At 39.6% G+C, this 14,796-nt stretch overlaps 1 protein-coding gene across 3 annotated transcripts; it reads right to left on the bottom strand.

The window, feature by feature from the left end:
- Nucleotides 1-70: 70 nt before the first annotated feature.
- suz12b (SUZ12 polycomb repressive complex 2 subunit b) lies at nt 71-13,305 on the bottom strand. Of its 3 annotated transcripts, none has more exons than XM_085459644.1 (17): nt 12,967-13,301; nt 12,579-12,723; nt 12,096-12,142; nt 11,935-11,999; nt 11,734-11,802; nt 11,562-11,611; nt 11,000-11,085; nt 10,683-10,914; nt 10,317-10,422; nt 10,112-10,217; nt 9,815-9,992; nt 7,933-8,018; nt 7,075-7,218; nt 6,549-6,706; nt 5,697-5,895; nt 2,693-2,772; nt 71-1,906 (listed from the first exon to the last, which is right to left on the bottom strand). In XM_085459644.1, exons 1-17 carry the CDS (start codon nt 12,979-12,981, stop codon nt 1,600-1,602), a joined length of 2,073 nt encoding a protein of 690 aa, XP_085315770.1. In that variant the 5' UTR covers nt 12,982-13,301; the 3' UTR covers nt 71-1,599. The 3 variants fall into 3 exon arrangements, with proteins under 3 accessions (XP_085315770.1, XP_085315769.1, XP_085315771.1); XM_085459643.1 differs by having other exon boundaries at nt 7,933-8,021; nt 12,967-13,300; XM_085459645.1 differs by lacking the exon at nt 71-1,906 and having other exon boundaries at nt 2,705-3,147; nt 7,933-8,021; nt 12,967-13,305.
- Between the last annotated feature and the right edge of the window lie 1,491 nt (nt 13,306-14,796).

Raw genomic sequence — 14,796 nt, 5'->3', positions numbered from 1 at the left:
TCTTGTGAATTGTGGAAGGGTAGTCAGTCAGTCCTGCAGCCAGTACATCTAAAAACAGTACAGGAATGGATAAGGACAAATGTTTTATTTCTTTAAATATAAAAATCCCCTTATCCAGAGTGTATATGCCACAATTTTCCACAGGGTGTTTTGACAACAACGTTTTTGTTTTCCACATGGACACAGAAAGCCTCCACGGATAACGGAGGGCAGAGGGAGAAATATACTGTTAATCTGGTTGTCCACAAGGGAATTCTGATGAAACTGAATGGTGATGTTCACCAATTTATGTGCACACTACTAAACACAACTACTGCTTCTTTTTTTCCCCTCAAAAGAAGTGTTATGAAAAAAAAATTATACATACTTTAAATTTGTTTTTTTTACAGAACTAAGAGAATGATGAAAACATTCCCCTTTGGCATCAACTGAAACTAAAAGAACAACTTAGTTGGACCTGAAAAATCCTCCAAACAACACCATATTGCTTTGAAATGACAACTGCAACCTGTTCTTTACTAGATGCGAAACGGGGCACAGCTAAACATTTGATGTGATTACACTATACACATTTCTGTCAGCTACTCGTAACCCACGTTTAAAAATATAAAATTCAATTAATGTGTCTCCAATGTTCTCAGAGCTTGAAGTAGGGGGAAGGAAAAAACAAACAAACTGCAGGTGCCTACAACAGAAAACAGCCGACATTGATTTCTCTGATGCTTTGCACGGCACACGGTGTGATGTGCTGCTGGTTGTCCACAAACAAAATACTCAGAAAACTTGACTTCCTTGGCTTTCCTTGCACTATCATCAATGTCAAACATGATGAAATGTAATTTCGGTTTTGTTTTGTTTTTTTAGCCTGGACTGAAATCTTACTTTATTCTGTAGTCCAGGATCCATGCTTACAGTACAACACTGACAACCTTGTCAGGAAACCCCACAATCCTTTTACTGTATCGCCCTTCATTTGAAATGTCATCCATAGCAGCGAATCCAGCCCTCCACAGATGATCATGAAAAAGCTGCATTCAAGTGCTGACGCAGCATGATCACATTTTTTTCCCCCTTTCCAAATGACAATTTCAAGGTAAGCCTTCTAAATACAAACACCAAGTGCTAAAATAACCATCTAAAAAGGATACATTTTTAATCAAGGTTATTGTGTACGTGTACAAATAAACAGTGACAATGTTACCAGTACAGTTTTAACTGTAGCTGTCTATCATACCGAAGGCAGTCGTGCCACAGTAAAAGACACTCCATTCGTTTACTCTCAGTGACACAAGGATAATTCAATGGCTCCTACAAAATGCATATTAAGTAGGTTCAACTTGCATCATTCAGTCCACAAATTCCTGGTTTGTGTAGAAGTGGGCAATTCACTTTTATATTGTTCATATTTGGTTCAGTTCAAGTTCCGAAAACTTGTTTACCTTGTATACTGATCTGTGTCCAGTCAGTTCATCTGCTGCTCAGTTCTCCCACCTATCTAAGCACCAAAATGTCGGTAAAGTCCATTTAAGGGAGCAGGGGAGGGGGGAAGAAAAATACAGAAAAATACAACAATCATAGTTCCCTCCAGCCAGCTTTACATCAGTCTGTTAGAGCGCTTTTTGTCCTCTTGCCCTGCTGTCCCCCACTTGGGGTGATGGCATTTCCATTACAGGCTCCTGCTGGATTCTGATCCTGCTGGTCCAGCTCAACTTCCGGCAGCTCTTCTTGTATCTGCCGCAGTCGGGCCATCGCACGATCGATGGTGGATGTGCTTACCAGGTTGAAGTCGTGCATGCTGACTAGGTGCAAGAGGAAGTTGCGGCAGAGGTTGCGCCGGATGATGTGAGCGCCGCGGTCCTCCACGAAAAGCATGATGGCCTGATTCATCTGGTTGTCTGCAATGAAGCTGAAGGGGGGAATAATCAAATTATACGAGTCTAGCATTTCTACAGTCAGAGGCTGTAAAAACACCATCAGCTACTTTGAAGTCACTCATTAATTTGCGGACTACCATTAGAAGCTTTGAGCTCAGCAGCTCCAGCACTGATGTTTTGGAACCAGATTTCATGAGTGTGTGTGGTAGCTACATGTCAACCAAAGGCTGCCCTGCCCTAGAGGATACCCTGCATTACCGATTTTACTCTGGGACCACTTTTAACATAATGTACAAAGAACCTTATGTGCCTTAAAAACAAAAAACAGACTGGAAACTGACAATCAAATTCAAGGCTTTTTGACACACTCATAATGGAGACATGTTTCTCACAGACATCTATGATCTGACTCTTTTACAACTAAATGTGTCGCCACCTGCTGGCTACTGAAAGAATGCAGGTTTTAGAGGCTCCACACTGTGACCAAAATATGTAAAAACTACAATATAACTGCTGGGTGGTTTATTAAATTGAGCATATTCTTGAGGATTTTTTTTTCTGATTTGTTTGGAATTGTCTGTGACGACATCCTGTTTAATCCCATTTATTATTTGCAAAAAGTTTCCCAGAGCAAAAAGTTAAGAAATAAAATAAAGTAAATAAATAAAGTCCAATATGTTTTCCCCTCACCCAGTTGAGAAAAAAAAAAACAACAAAAAAAAACAAAAACAAAACCCTGACACAGTTGAATATAAACTAGCTACACCGTTATAAGCATCCTGCAAAATCTCTGCTTCAAACTGATATATTCAGCATACCCATGCTTCATGACGTGCAGGTTCCACAGCTTCATCACCTCCTTCTCTCCTTCATTAACGTCCGTGAACTCATCCAGTTGCTATAGTAATTAAAGAAAATAAATAAATGATACTCAATTAAGATACACTCCAATATGAACAACTTGCCATATAAGCCAAATGTAACAGTAAAACAGTGTAATGTGTGTCGAGTTTTACATCATTACAATTTCAATTCAATTCAATTTTATTTATATAGCGCCAAATCACAACAAAAGTCGCCTCAAGGCGCTTCATAGATACAGAGAAAAACCCAACAATCATATGACCCCCTATGAGCAAGCACTTTGGCGACAGTGGGAAGGAAAAACTCCCTTTTAACAGGAAGAAACCTCCGGCAGAACCAGGCTCAGGGAGGGGCGGCCATCTGCTGCAACCGGTTGGGGTGAGAGAAGGAAGACAGGATAAAAGACATGCTGTGGAAGAGAGACAGAGGTTAATAACAGATATGATTCAATGCAGAGAGGTCTATTAATACATAGTGAGTGAGAAAGGTGACTGGAAAGGAAAAACTCAATGCATCATGGGAATCCCCCGGCAGCCTACATCTATTGCAGCATAACAAAGGGAGGATTCAGGGTCACCTGGTCCAGCCCTAACTATATGCTTTAGAAAAAAGGAAAGTTTTAAGCCTAATCTTAAAAGTAGAGATAGTGTCTGTCTCCCGAATCCAAACTGGAAGCTGGTTCCACAGAAGAGGGGCCTGAAAACTGAAGGCTCTCCCTCCCATTCTACTTTTAAATACTCTAGGAACAACAAGTAGGCCTGCAGAGCGAGAGCGGAGCGCTCTAATAGGGTGATATGGTACTACAAGGTCATTAAGATAAGATGGGGCCTGATTATTTAAGACCTTGTATGTGAGGAGCAGGATTTTGAATTCAATTCTGGATTTAACAGGAAGCCAATGAAGGGAAGCCAAAACAGGAGAAATGTGCTCTCTCTTTCTAGTCCCTGTCAGGACTCTTGCTGCAGCATTTTGGATTAGCTGAAGGCTTTTCAGTGAGTTTTTTGGACATCCTGATAATAATGAATTACAGTAGTCCAGCCTGGAAGTAATAAATGCATGAACTAGTTTTTCAGCGTCACTCTGAGACAGGATATTTCTAATTTTAGAGATGTTGCGCAAATGGAAGAAAGCAGTCTTACATATTTGTTTAATATGTGCGTTGAAGGACATGTCCTGGTCAAAAATGACTCCAAGGTTCCTCACCGCGTTACTGGAGGCCAAGGTAATGCCATCCAGAGTAAGAATCTGATTAGATACCATATTTCTAAGATTTTCAGGGCCGAGTACAATAACCTCAGTTTTATCTGAATTAAGAAGCAGAAAGTTAGCGGCCATCCAGGTCTTTGTCTTTAAGACATTCCTGCAGTTTAACTAATTGGTGTGTGTTATCTGGCTTCATGGACAGATAGAGCTGGGTGTCATCTGCATAGCAGTGAAAATGTATGCTATGTCTTCTAATGATGCTGCCTAAGGGAAGCATGTATAATGTAAACAGAATTGGTCCTAGCACTGAACCCTGTGGAACTCCATAATTAACCTCAGTGTGTGAAGAGGACTCTCCATTTACATGCACGAATTGGAGTCTATTAGATAGATATGATACAAACCACTGCAGCGCAGTACTTGTAATACCTACAGCATGTTCTAATCGCTCTAATAGGATATTATGGTCAACAGTATCGAACGCTGCACTGAGGTCTAGCAGGACAAGCACAGAGATGAGTCCACTGTCAGAGGCCATAAGAAGATCATTTGTAACCTTCACTAAAGCTGTTTCTGTGCTGTGATAAGCTCTGAAACCTGACTGAAACTCTTCAAATAAACCATTCCTCTGCAGATGATCTGTTAGCTGTTTGACAACTACTCTTTCAAGGATTTTTGATATGAAAGGAAGGTTGGAGATTGGCCTATAATTAGCTAAGACTGCTGGGTCTAGAGATGGCTTTTTGAGTAAAGGTTTAACTACAGCCAGCTTGAAGGCCTGTGGTACATAGCCGATTATTAGAGATAGGTTGATCATATTTAAGATCGAAAAATTAATTAATGGCAGGACTTCTTTGAGCAGTTTTGTAGGAATGGGGTCTAAAAGACACGTTGATGGTTTGAGGAAGTAATTATTGAAGTTAACTCAGAAAGATCAATTGGAGAAAAAGAGTCTAACTTAATATCAATGGTACTAAGAGTAACTGTAGATAATATTACATCTGTGGGATGATTATTGGTAATTTTTTTCTCTAATGATAAAAATTTTATTTGTGAAGAAGTTCATGAAGTCATTACTAGTTAACGTTAAAGGGATGGTTGGCTCAAAAGAGCTCTGACTTTTTGTCAGCCTGGCTACAGAGCTGAAGAGAAACCTAGGGTTGTTCTTATTTTCTTCAATCAGTGATGAATAGTAAGATGTTCTGGCTTTGCGGAGGGCTTTCTTATAAAGCAGCAAACTATTTCTCCAGGCTAAATGATGATCCTCTAGATTTGTGACAATTGTGAATAAGCAGTAATGAAAACTCATCAGGGGCTAATCTCACAGGTTTTCTGTCACTCCTGTCAGAAGTGTAACTAACAGACTTTGTTCTACAGGGTTCGGTGAGATCAATAATGAAGTGACACATGTTGTGTATCAGTTGAAGAACAAGCTGAAGAGGTGTTCAGTGTTGGCAGCAGTTTTTCTGCCCTGAGCACCTCCAAGTTATTTATGGGTGACCGGCCCGACCCAAATGATTTCTCACTCTGTTGCTATGGTAACTCTGAAATCTTTGTTTTGCCATTTCTCAGGTTTTTTTTTTTTTTTTTAATGTTTCCCTCTCATCCCAATTGTGGGGGTCTGGGAAATTCAAGGACACAATCACAACTTTTCTTTGGATTTATTTCATTGGTGAATCATTTCTCCTTTACTGAAGTTGATGACAATCAGCCTTTTACTGGGTAAAAATGACTTTATGAGCACTGGTTTCTCACCGTGGCAGTTTTCTCCCTGAGCCACTCTGGATCCCTTTCATCCTCGCTGTCTACATCCATTTCCTGAGGCCGCAGGGGCATGCAGCTATCACTGTGGAAATAAAGGCGGTTATGTCCACTGACATAGGTCCTCTGCTGCTCCAACTCTCCGTCCTCAGACTCCAGGAACTCTGAAAGACTTGGTTTGGTCCTTTTGGGCCTAGCAAGAGAAGAAGAAAATTCATTTTGTATTTAACACTGTGTAGGCTGACATTTCAGAAATATATAATTTTACTGTCGTACATATGAAATAATATTTTCAAAGCATCCCCAGTTTGAGGTGGAATTGAGGTAACCTTTAATAAAATGTACGTAACCTTGCATCCTCACCAAAATAAACATTTGCTCAGTTGTTAAAACTAGGATATAAATTTATAGGGGGTTTTTATACACTTGTCCGGATTTTTTGCCATAATTTGCGTATGAAGTTTTACGTGTTAAGGTTTGTGACTTTTAAAGTAAAGGTTTATGATAAATATGAAGATACTCCCCTCAAAGGAATCAAGTAAAAACTCTTCACGCTATTGTCGGTGTATGCTTTCATCAGACAATTACATCTCGGCTTTCCAGACTATTATCAACCAAACTCATTTCTACCAGATACATTAGTATAAGAACATATCAGAGCTAATCCGTTTAGAGTTGCCTTCCTGCCAAGTTCCTCAGACTTTTGCTCCAAGTCTGTTTAAACCATGGTTAGTGTGCATGATCACGTCATTAACGTTAATTCAGCTCATTACCCCTTCATTAACAGACAAACAAAGAGGAAAATGAGTCAGTTCTGTTAACTCTGACTGAAGGTCGTGTGTCTACCTGGAAACCAGTACGTGAGTCACAGCGGTCCTCTTGACTGGGCCGTTGCGGCTAAAAGCAAAACCTGGCTGGCTGTGGATGTCCTGAGGGTTGCCAACGTATGAGCCGTCATAGCACTCGTTGATGGAAACGTCTATCCTTGCTCCTTTAGGGTGAGGCTGCAGATTAAGAAACAAATAAGAACTATATCAACCATTCAACTGGTAAAACAATCATTCAATGGTTAATATTTAATATGGAGCAAATGATGTGATTAGATAACAGATTAAATATTTGAGGAAAAATCAGGAATAACGACAATTAGAATAATCCCAGTCTCCTTGCACTCTTTAACTGACAAGACTGAAAACACATAACACAAGTGTATAGTTTATACAAGTGTTTTAAGATACAGCTTGCAGATTACACCCCCCCCCCCCCCCCCACACACACACACAGCATCTTTGAACTTTAAGACTGTGTGAGATCCCATGATGTCTTGTGAAGACTCATGACTTGCCCAGCCACACACACACTTATTTCTTACCACATAGTTGAAGATAAAGCGGGAGTGGGAGAGTTTGAGGTGTTTGAGCAGACTGTAGAGTTTGCTGCAGTTCAGGGTACACCAGGGACAGTGAAGATCATCTCTCGCCTCCGTCTGCTGCCGCGTATTATTGTTGTACAGAAACTGAGGAAGAACAAACCATTGATTTACTACAAGATAAACCAGAGATGGTGAACCTACAGCAGATGTAAAGCAGGGTCATAAAAATCAGAGTTACTGTCACTTATGACACACTAAGGGCAAGCACCCAAAAGCTAAAAATAAGATAAGATAAGATAACCTTTATTAGTCCCACACGTGGGAAATTTGTTTTGTCACAGCAGGAAGTGGACAGTGCAAAAGTTATGAGGCAAAAATTAGAATACAATAAGAATAAATACAGTACACAACTGTACAGAATAGAATAAAATAAAATACTATATACAGTAGAATAAAATAAAATAAATATACAATAAGATAAAAATAGAATACAAATACTATATACACCTGAGTAAAAATACAACGATGACAGAAAGGATTATTGCACTTAGTATTGCCGCTACATTAAGTTTTAAAAAGGTGAATGATTACTAGTGGTGCAACGGATCACGGTTGATCTGTAATCCGAACCGTGAGATTTTTTGATCCGTTGCACCACTAATGATTACAAAAAAAGGGGGGAGGGGGAGGGGGGGGGGGATCAAAACATGACAGTAATTCTAAAACGGCTCCAAAAAAAAAAAAAAAAAAAAAAAAAAAATACCACAAAGACACTGCACATTTTTATCAACCTAAACAAATGGTTCTTATAATAAGTGTGCCAGGCTCAAATGTATTCCTTACTGTTGTGTGGTGTACCTGATAAAATATACGTAGCTTCTGTCGCGGCTCACATGGGACCTGCTCTTTCTTCGTCTGAATGTCTGTGCTGACTGACTCTTTCACTGCTGACAGGAACAGATGGAGAAGTTAATTCTTGGAGAGTCACCAAATAACAAATTATGTGGACTTTTTTTGTAAACACACTGAAGGGCTTCTTTGAGAAGGAGAAATTGCATTTCCCCCCCTCCCCGCCCAGTAACAAAAGATACACAATCTAAGTGCAAATACACCTGTTGATAAAGCCCATTTCAGACATGGAATACGCAGCATTGTTGTAGCTTCACCTACATGTTTATGTAATGACCTGATGACATTAAAAACACACGGTCACTGAAGAATTTCACCTTTGTTACAACACAGAGCACAAAAAGAGTTTCCTTTCCACCACAAGAGTAGAAGCACACCTAATGAGCAAATAAAGGAGGATGAGTGCTTACATTTCTGAAATGGAGAGCATAAGTGACAGGATTTAAAACTTGATGTGCAGATGAAAGGTTAAGCCACAGAGAAACAATCACAAGTGCTTAAGGTGAAAGAGATGAGAGAGATACTAACCCACCCCCTCACTAGGCAGGTCAAGCGTTCCTTTAACTATATCGTTAGTTATATTTAGTTGCATATAAGAACCCATATTGAATACTGACATTCATTCGCAAAACAAAGACTTTAGACACTCCTACTCTGTGCGCAGAAGTCCGAGAGATCTTCCAAGAAAGGTGTTGCCATGTTCCAGAAAAAAATAAAATAATTATTGCTCAATAGTCAGCGATTTCATACCTGTTCCTCTAATCTGGAACATAACCTGTCCTGGAGCAGGTTATATACGCAGCATAAGTTACCATGGCGAGCTACTCCCGTAAGAAGTAATCCACCTTTGTAGTACTGAAAACCCAAGGTTAACCCTCAAGTTGCTGAGATAAGCCAAAATCCAGCTTCACAGCAGAGACCTCTGGTCCCCTGTTCCAAAACCAACCTAAATGCAAACAGATCATTTATGACATGGTTACACTATCTTAGCATTAAATAAATTGAGCCATTAGGGGCTCTGACTAATGCTAGGGGACACTTTGGCTGAGGAGCACCACTGCAAAATGGTAACATTAGTAAGTAAAGTATATCAGTTAGCACTGGAGTCAATGTAAATAATGTTACATCCAAACAGATGGCTAGCACTCACCATATCAAAACAACCCGAGCTTTTAGAGATAATTAATAGGACCAACTCATAACTGTGTGTATGCACACATGTCAGTCCACACACAGTTACTAATGATGAGACGTCAGGCAGTGACTCATAACTGCTTTTTGCTCATTTGGAAGCATTATGCCAAATACTGATACATATAAAATACTCCCCCAAAAAATAAATAAATAATTAAGTAGCAACATTGTGCCTTTTACAGAAGGATTGACGGGATTGTTCCAACATGATGGTGACGTGCAGAGGTGCCTGCACATTTATGGGATGAAAAGCATGTCTGAAAGGGACTCAACAGCTATTTACACAGCGCCTTTTGCCAGATTCAGTTACAAATAGATCATCCCACACCAACATCATAGTGGGCGAATAATCCAAAAGCATGACCCACTCGGGTTTGTCAGAGAATCTGTTCAGGAAATCTCTTTATTTGGTGTTTTGTCTGAACCCTTTTGCAGTGCTTTTAATTAATTAGAAGATCTGGCCTTCTCTTGTCATCTGTGGACATTTTCTGGTCCTCCTCTTGAATGTAATATAAGATAAAATGTAATCCAGGGATTTTGAAAAAACCGATAGCATCACACTGATAGAATTTTTCCACGTCATTTCATTGCTCTAAATTTCTAAGTTCAAGCTACCGTGAATTGTTTTTGTACTTACTCATGAGGGCAGTTCGGTGGTTGCTGGTTCTGGTCTCCATAGGGCTGGAGCTATCCGAGTTGCGCGTAGAGAGGGGTTTAGCCACAGGAGCAGTGGACTTTCCACTGCCATCACCTGTCCAACGCAGCGTGAACTGCAATGTGGGTCCCTGAGAAAATGTCTCAAATGGTGGCAGTCTCTGTGGGACAGTCATGGTCAGTGAAGCAGTGAGGTGGACAAGAAGGAAATTAGCATTCAAGTTCAATATGACAAACACAATTACACCTTCCTTTCAGAGACCGAATCCAGCCAGCCTACCTTCCCATCAAGAATGGTTTCCCATGTGGCTCGCTTCTTGCTCACAGGGCTGTCGTCCATCCCTTGCATTGACACCTCATACTCCCCATCCAGCAGCTGCAGTCTCCTGTGGACAAAGCAGTGCATGTTTTGAGGAGTACAGGCAAAAGCGACTGGAAGAGGGACATATTTAGAACTTAAAAGGAAAGAAAGTACAAATCCTTACCTATTCTTATCAAAGACGGTCATCTGTGCAACATAGGTCTCTGTGGTCTGTCCTTCATCCCTATGGGATGAACTTCGCTTCTTTCTATTAGGAGTATCTGTTACATCTTCATGTTTAAAAATAAATAAATAAATAAATAAATAAATAAATAAACAAACAAACAAACAAACAACAGAGACCAAGAATGTAATATCTAGCCAGCAACTATTTCAGTTACAGCTGGTATCATTTTCAGATGAGATGCTCACAGAAAGAATATTCAATCCCTTATGCTACTCTCCCAACAAACTGCACTGTTAAATTATTCATCTAAATGGTGCACAGTCAAAAACAGAGCATGAAAAGGTTTTACTGTGGGATTCCTACCAATGTTTTCATTGGCCTCTCCATTCACTAGACCACTGGCATCCCTTCTCCCTGTGTGTGATACCCTGAACAGAAGCGAGTAGGACTTCACCATGTGGCTGTTGCTGGGCTCAAATTCATTGCTGGGAACCAGTAAGGAAGGGTAGGAGCCGGGCTTGGTTTGGTTACTGTCGGGATTCAAAGGCACCTGCTTTTTACCTGTAGGCACTTGCTTTATCGGGCAGCTGACATCCTGAAATACAAAAACAACCACGAGTGAGCAACGGCAGATGCATTGACATGTTGCCAAAAGTGACAGACCCAGTGTTTTACTTTACCTTGCGTTTTTTATGGCAGACTTTGACAAGTAGCACCTCTAAGGACACAGAATTTTGTTCATTTTCTGAATTCTGAGATGGCTTTTCTAGAGGGAAACAAGAAGAGTTTGTGTCAATCACAAACAACTGTATATTCTTCTTCTTTCTTATATACATAAGAAGCATCTCTTAACATCTAAGGAGCTTGGAAAGAAAAGCGTCTGGACTTCTTTAAGTTGCTTGAAGACGTTTCACCTCTCATCCGAGAAGCTTCTTCAGTTCTAGGGTCAAATGGTTGACCTTGGACTGAGAACCTTCACAGACATATCTCTTAACATCAATTAATGTTATCCTACATGCAACTGTAAGACTGCATAGCAGTATGTTGGCACAAAAAAAAAAAAAAGTGTGACTACTTTTGTCATTTCTATCAATGTGGTTGTTTAACATGTGTCAAAGCAAAACCAAATTTCAAACAGCTGAATATTGTAGAAATTTCTGACACACCTAAGCATTTGAGTCATTTCTTTCATAGGGAAATACACAAAACACAGGTACTTGGTGAAGATTAACATGTGCTTACCATCCTTATGGAAGAACCCAGTGAATGTTAACTGTAGATGTGAGGACAAGCTAAAATAAAAAATAAAAAAATGCACAGGTGAAACTAGGTCATATCAAGTGCTACAACTGTTATTAGCTTTGTTCAATACAAAATACAGAAAACAGATGCAACACTTGTAAAGCTGTGTTACCTTGGAGAATCCTGCTCCCCCTTCATCTTCACCACTGTCTGCAACATATCATCCACTTTGAATGTTTTCCTGGAAAGAAGTCAGAGAACGTTTGTTCACAAACATCGTCAGGAACAAATCATCTTTAACCAACTATGACAGTGCATCGTTATGACAAAAAAAAAAAAAAAAGAAGGATTCCTGTTTCTCCAGACTCCATACCTTCTGGCATTTGTTCGACCATTTCTGTGAGACATGAAGGTGAGTGTCCTGTGCAAAAATATGGGCTAAGAAAAAAAAGAGGGTGGGCGGATATCAGTCATTTTCCATCAGCAGTTTAAAGCAGTTAAATTAAGATATAAATGTGTAGAGTATTCACTTACTGCAATCAAATTCCTTGTGCGTAGAAATCTGTATATCTGAGTTGGTTCTAGAAATACAACAAGTCTTGTTTTAGACAGTATCACACCCCTCTCATACAGACTTGATCTGAAAAACCCATCTATGTAGTGCATTTCTCACATGCCAACACTTCTTCTGGTATGTGGTGACTAATTTGACATGACCCCCCCCCCCCCCCCCAAAAAAAGAGAAAAAAGTATTGGGCGTGTGTTTTAGCCTGATTTCAGTCTGATAATTGTTACCTTACTACAGTAGTCATTACGTTAAGTTAAAAACAATATTTAGGACTCCATTTGGAATTGAACCAAATGCCAGACAGTCAAAAAGGCAACTAAAAAAAACCCCACAATAAATCACAGTAAAAATGATCAGAGTAGCGGAACAATCACGCAAAGCACAGGAAAGTCTCTCGTGAACCCAAACCGTAAACTTGTACTATAATGTAACAAGTAGTGAAGTCTCACTTTCAAAGGCCTGTAGGAACAGCTCATGGTCGGCCTGAATCTGCTCCATCTTGGGCTTTTTTACAGAGTTCATCATTGCTGATGAGGCAGGGTAGACGGCGCCGTTAGCTTTGCAACTGGCCCCGCTCATAATATGACCTGAGTTCTGCGGAGTGAGACAACACCACACGTTAGAAGAAAAAAGATTAAGGCATAGGTGCGGGAAACACAACAAGTTAGCTTAGCAAAACACTAGCATTAGCACGCGAGCTAACGGCTAGAAGCACAGCGCTAACACGCTAGCCTGCCTTTTACCGCACTATTTATTCGGTTAATCAAACCGCCGTTAACAAAGCTTCCAAAATTTGTAAAGTGGCAAATATGGGGTATATAAAAAAAAGTAACGTACCCTGGCTGATGGCATTAATTTGCTGGCCTCGCTGCCTCTAGCACAAGCCTGGCAGACTCAACAGCAGAAACCTGTGAAGAGGAGGCGACAAGACGCTGGCTAGTTAGCTAGCAATGCTAGCATAGTTTACTTCAAAACAAACCTCCGGACACTCGAAGCTGTTCTGCATTCATCCGTCCGAAATACTACCAGTAGTTCTGGGTATATTGGACCCGATTATTGATATTCTATCTATAACTTGTTCTCAATGCGGTATCCCTTCAATTTGTACTGAACAACAGAGCACTGGTCAGTTGTCAGCCAATAGGAGATGAGCGGTGCCAATGCAGAACTTTGATTGGCTACTCGCTTCAGTAACGTCAGACAACGCGCTCTCGCTTTCCACGATTTTGCGGGAAATCGAGTCCATCTGCATTCATCATAACCAGACGAGCACACAGCAGCCAGAGCTCTGTCATTCACAAAATGTACTCAAGAATTCACAATATAAACCCTACGAACCCAAATATATTCCGTCTGACTATTTATTCAATGAAAAATCAATAGCAAATCAAAGATCGGAATTAATATTTATATTTTCTGTTTTATTGCATTGACCCATTGTTGTTGAGAGGTACTTCACATTTGTACGAATATTTTCAGTAGAACATAAGGATACAGGTGCTGTAGGTTAAATTGTGCTGTAAAAGTAGAAAAGTGTGGATAAAATCTATGTTAGTAATAAAATGTGGACGCTAAGAACATTAAACAAATAACCTAAAAACCTAACATTTACTTTTTAGTTTTTAATAATGTCGACATTATTCAAACAGATTGTACTCTTCCAGCAGGTTACAATAACTGTAATATTTACATACGTGGTATAAATGCTACGATTACTGTAATTTTTAAAAGATCATATTCTAATCCATGGAAGACGTTAGAAAAAATATTACTTTATATCACGGGCGTTTCTAGGTTTTTTGTTGTAGTTTTTTTTATTAATGGGGTGGCACAGGGAGGAATAAGAACACAAAGGAGACTAATGTGTGAACCCTTGTGTCCTATTATAGATTTATTACATGAAAAGTGCTGCTGTACTCCTTCTTTTTCCTTTCTTTCTTTCTTTCTTTCTTTCTTTCTTTCTTTCTTTCTTTCTTTCTTTCTTTCTTTCTTTCTTTCATTCTTTCTTTCTTTCTTTCAGATACTCCCTTTTGGGGCCACCACAGTAGATCATCTGCTAAATCTCACCTTTTCCATCTCACCTGTCACGCCAAACTTCTGCAAGTTGTCCTTCACTACATCCACAAACCTCTTCTGAGGTCTTTCTCTTTTGTTCCTGCCTGGCAGCTCAATATTCAACATCCTCTGTCCAGTATATCCACTACCTCTTCTCTGCACATGTCCAAACTACGTCAGCTTTGTCGCTCTAATTTTGTATCCAAAGCGTTCAACCAGGGGCGGATCTAGAGAAATTTTCTGGGGGTGGCATGATGGTAGCATGGAAATCAAATAGGGTGGCAAAATCAAAGCCTTTTTTGAAAAACACACATGCAAGTGTTACATATGGGTAAAATGATTCAAATGCAGTAAGTATACACGTTTCATACAAATATAGTCTATCACTTAATTATTTTCTGTAGCCCACATAATTAAAAATTTCAGTGACATAAAACATGTGAATTCACATTTTTATGTACTTTTGATTTACATTTGTATTTCACCTTCAAATTGTTTTAAATTATTTTTTCCCTTGCGTTGCTTGGTATCATTCTTTTTAGCTTAACCTCGTGTATCTGAATTTACAGTTATTCTTTCATTGACATACTATATTAACACAACTGATCTGAA

This window comes from Copadichromis virginalis, linkage group LG6, assembly GCF_057382275.1.
Source record: "Copadichromis virginalis isolate Kocher_CV1m ecotype Utaka linkage group LG6, C_Virginalis_male_GT1.1, whole genome shotgun sequence".
In the NCBI taxonomy this organism is placed as follows: Eukaryota; Metazoa; Chordata; class Actinopteri; order Cichliformes; family Cichlidae; genus Copadichromis; species Copadichromis virginalis.
The sequence above is the reverse complement of the archived record's forward strand: the minus strand, read 5'-3'. Positions and strand labels throughout refer to the sequence as shown.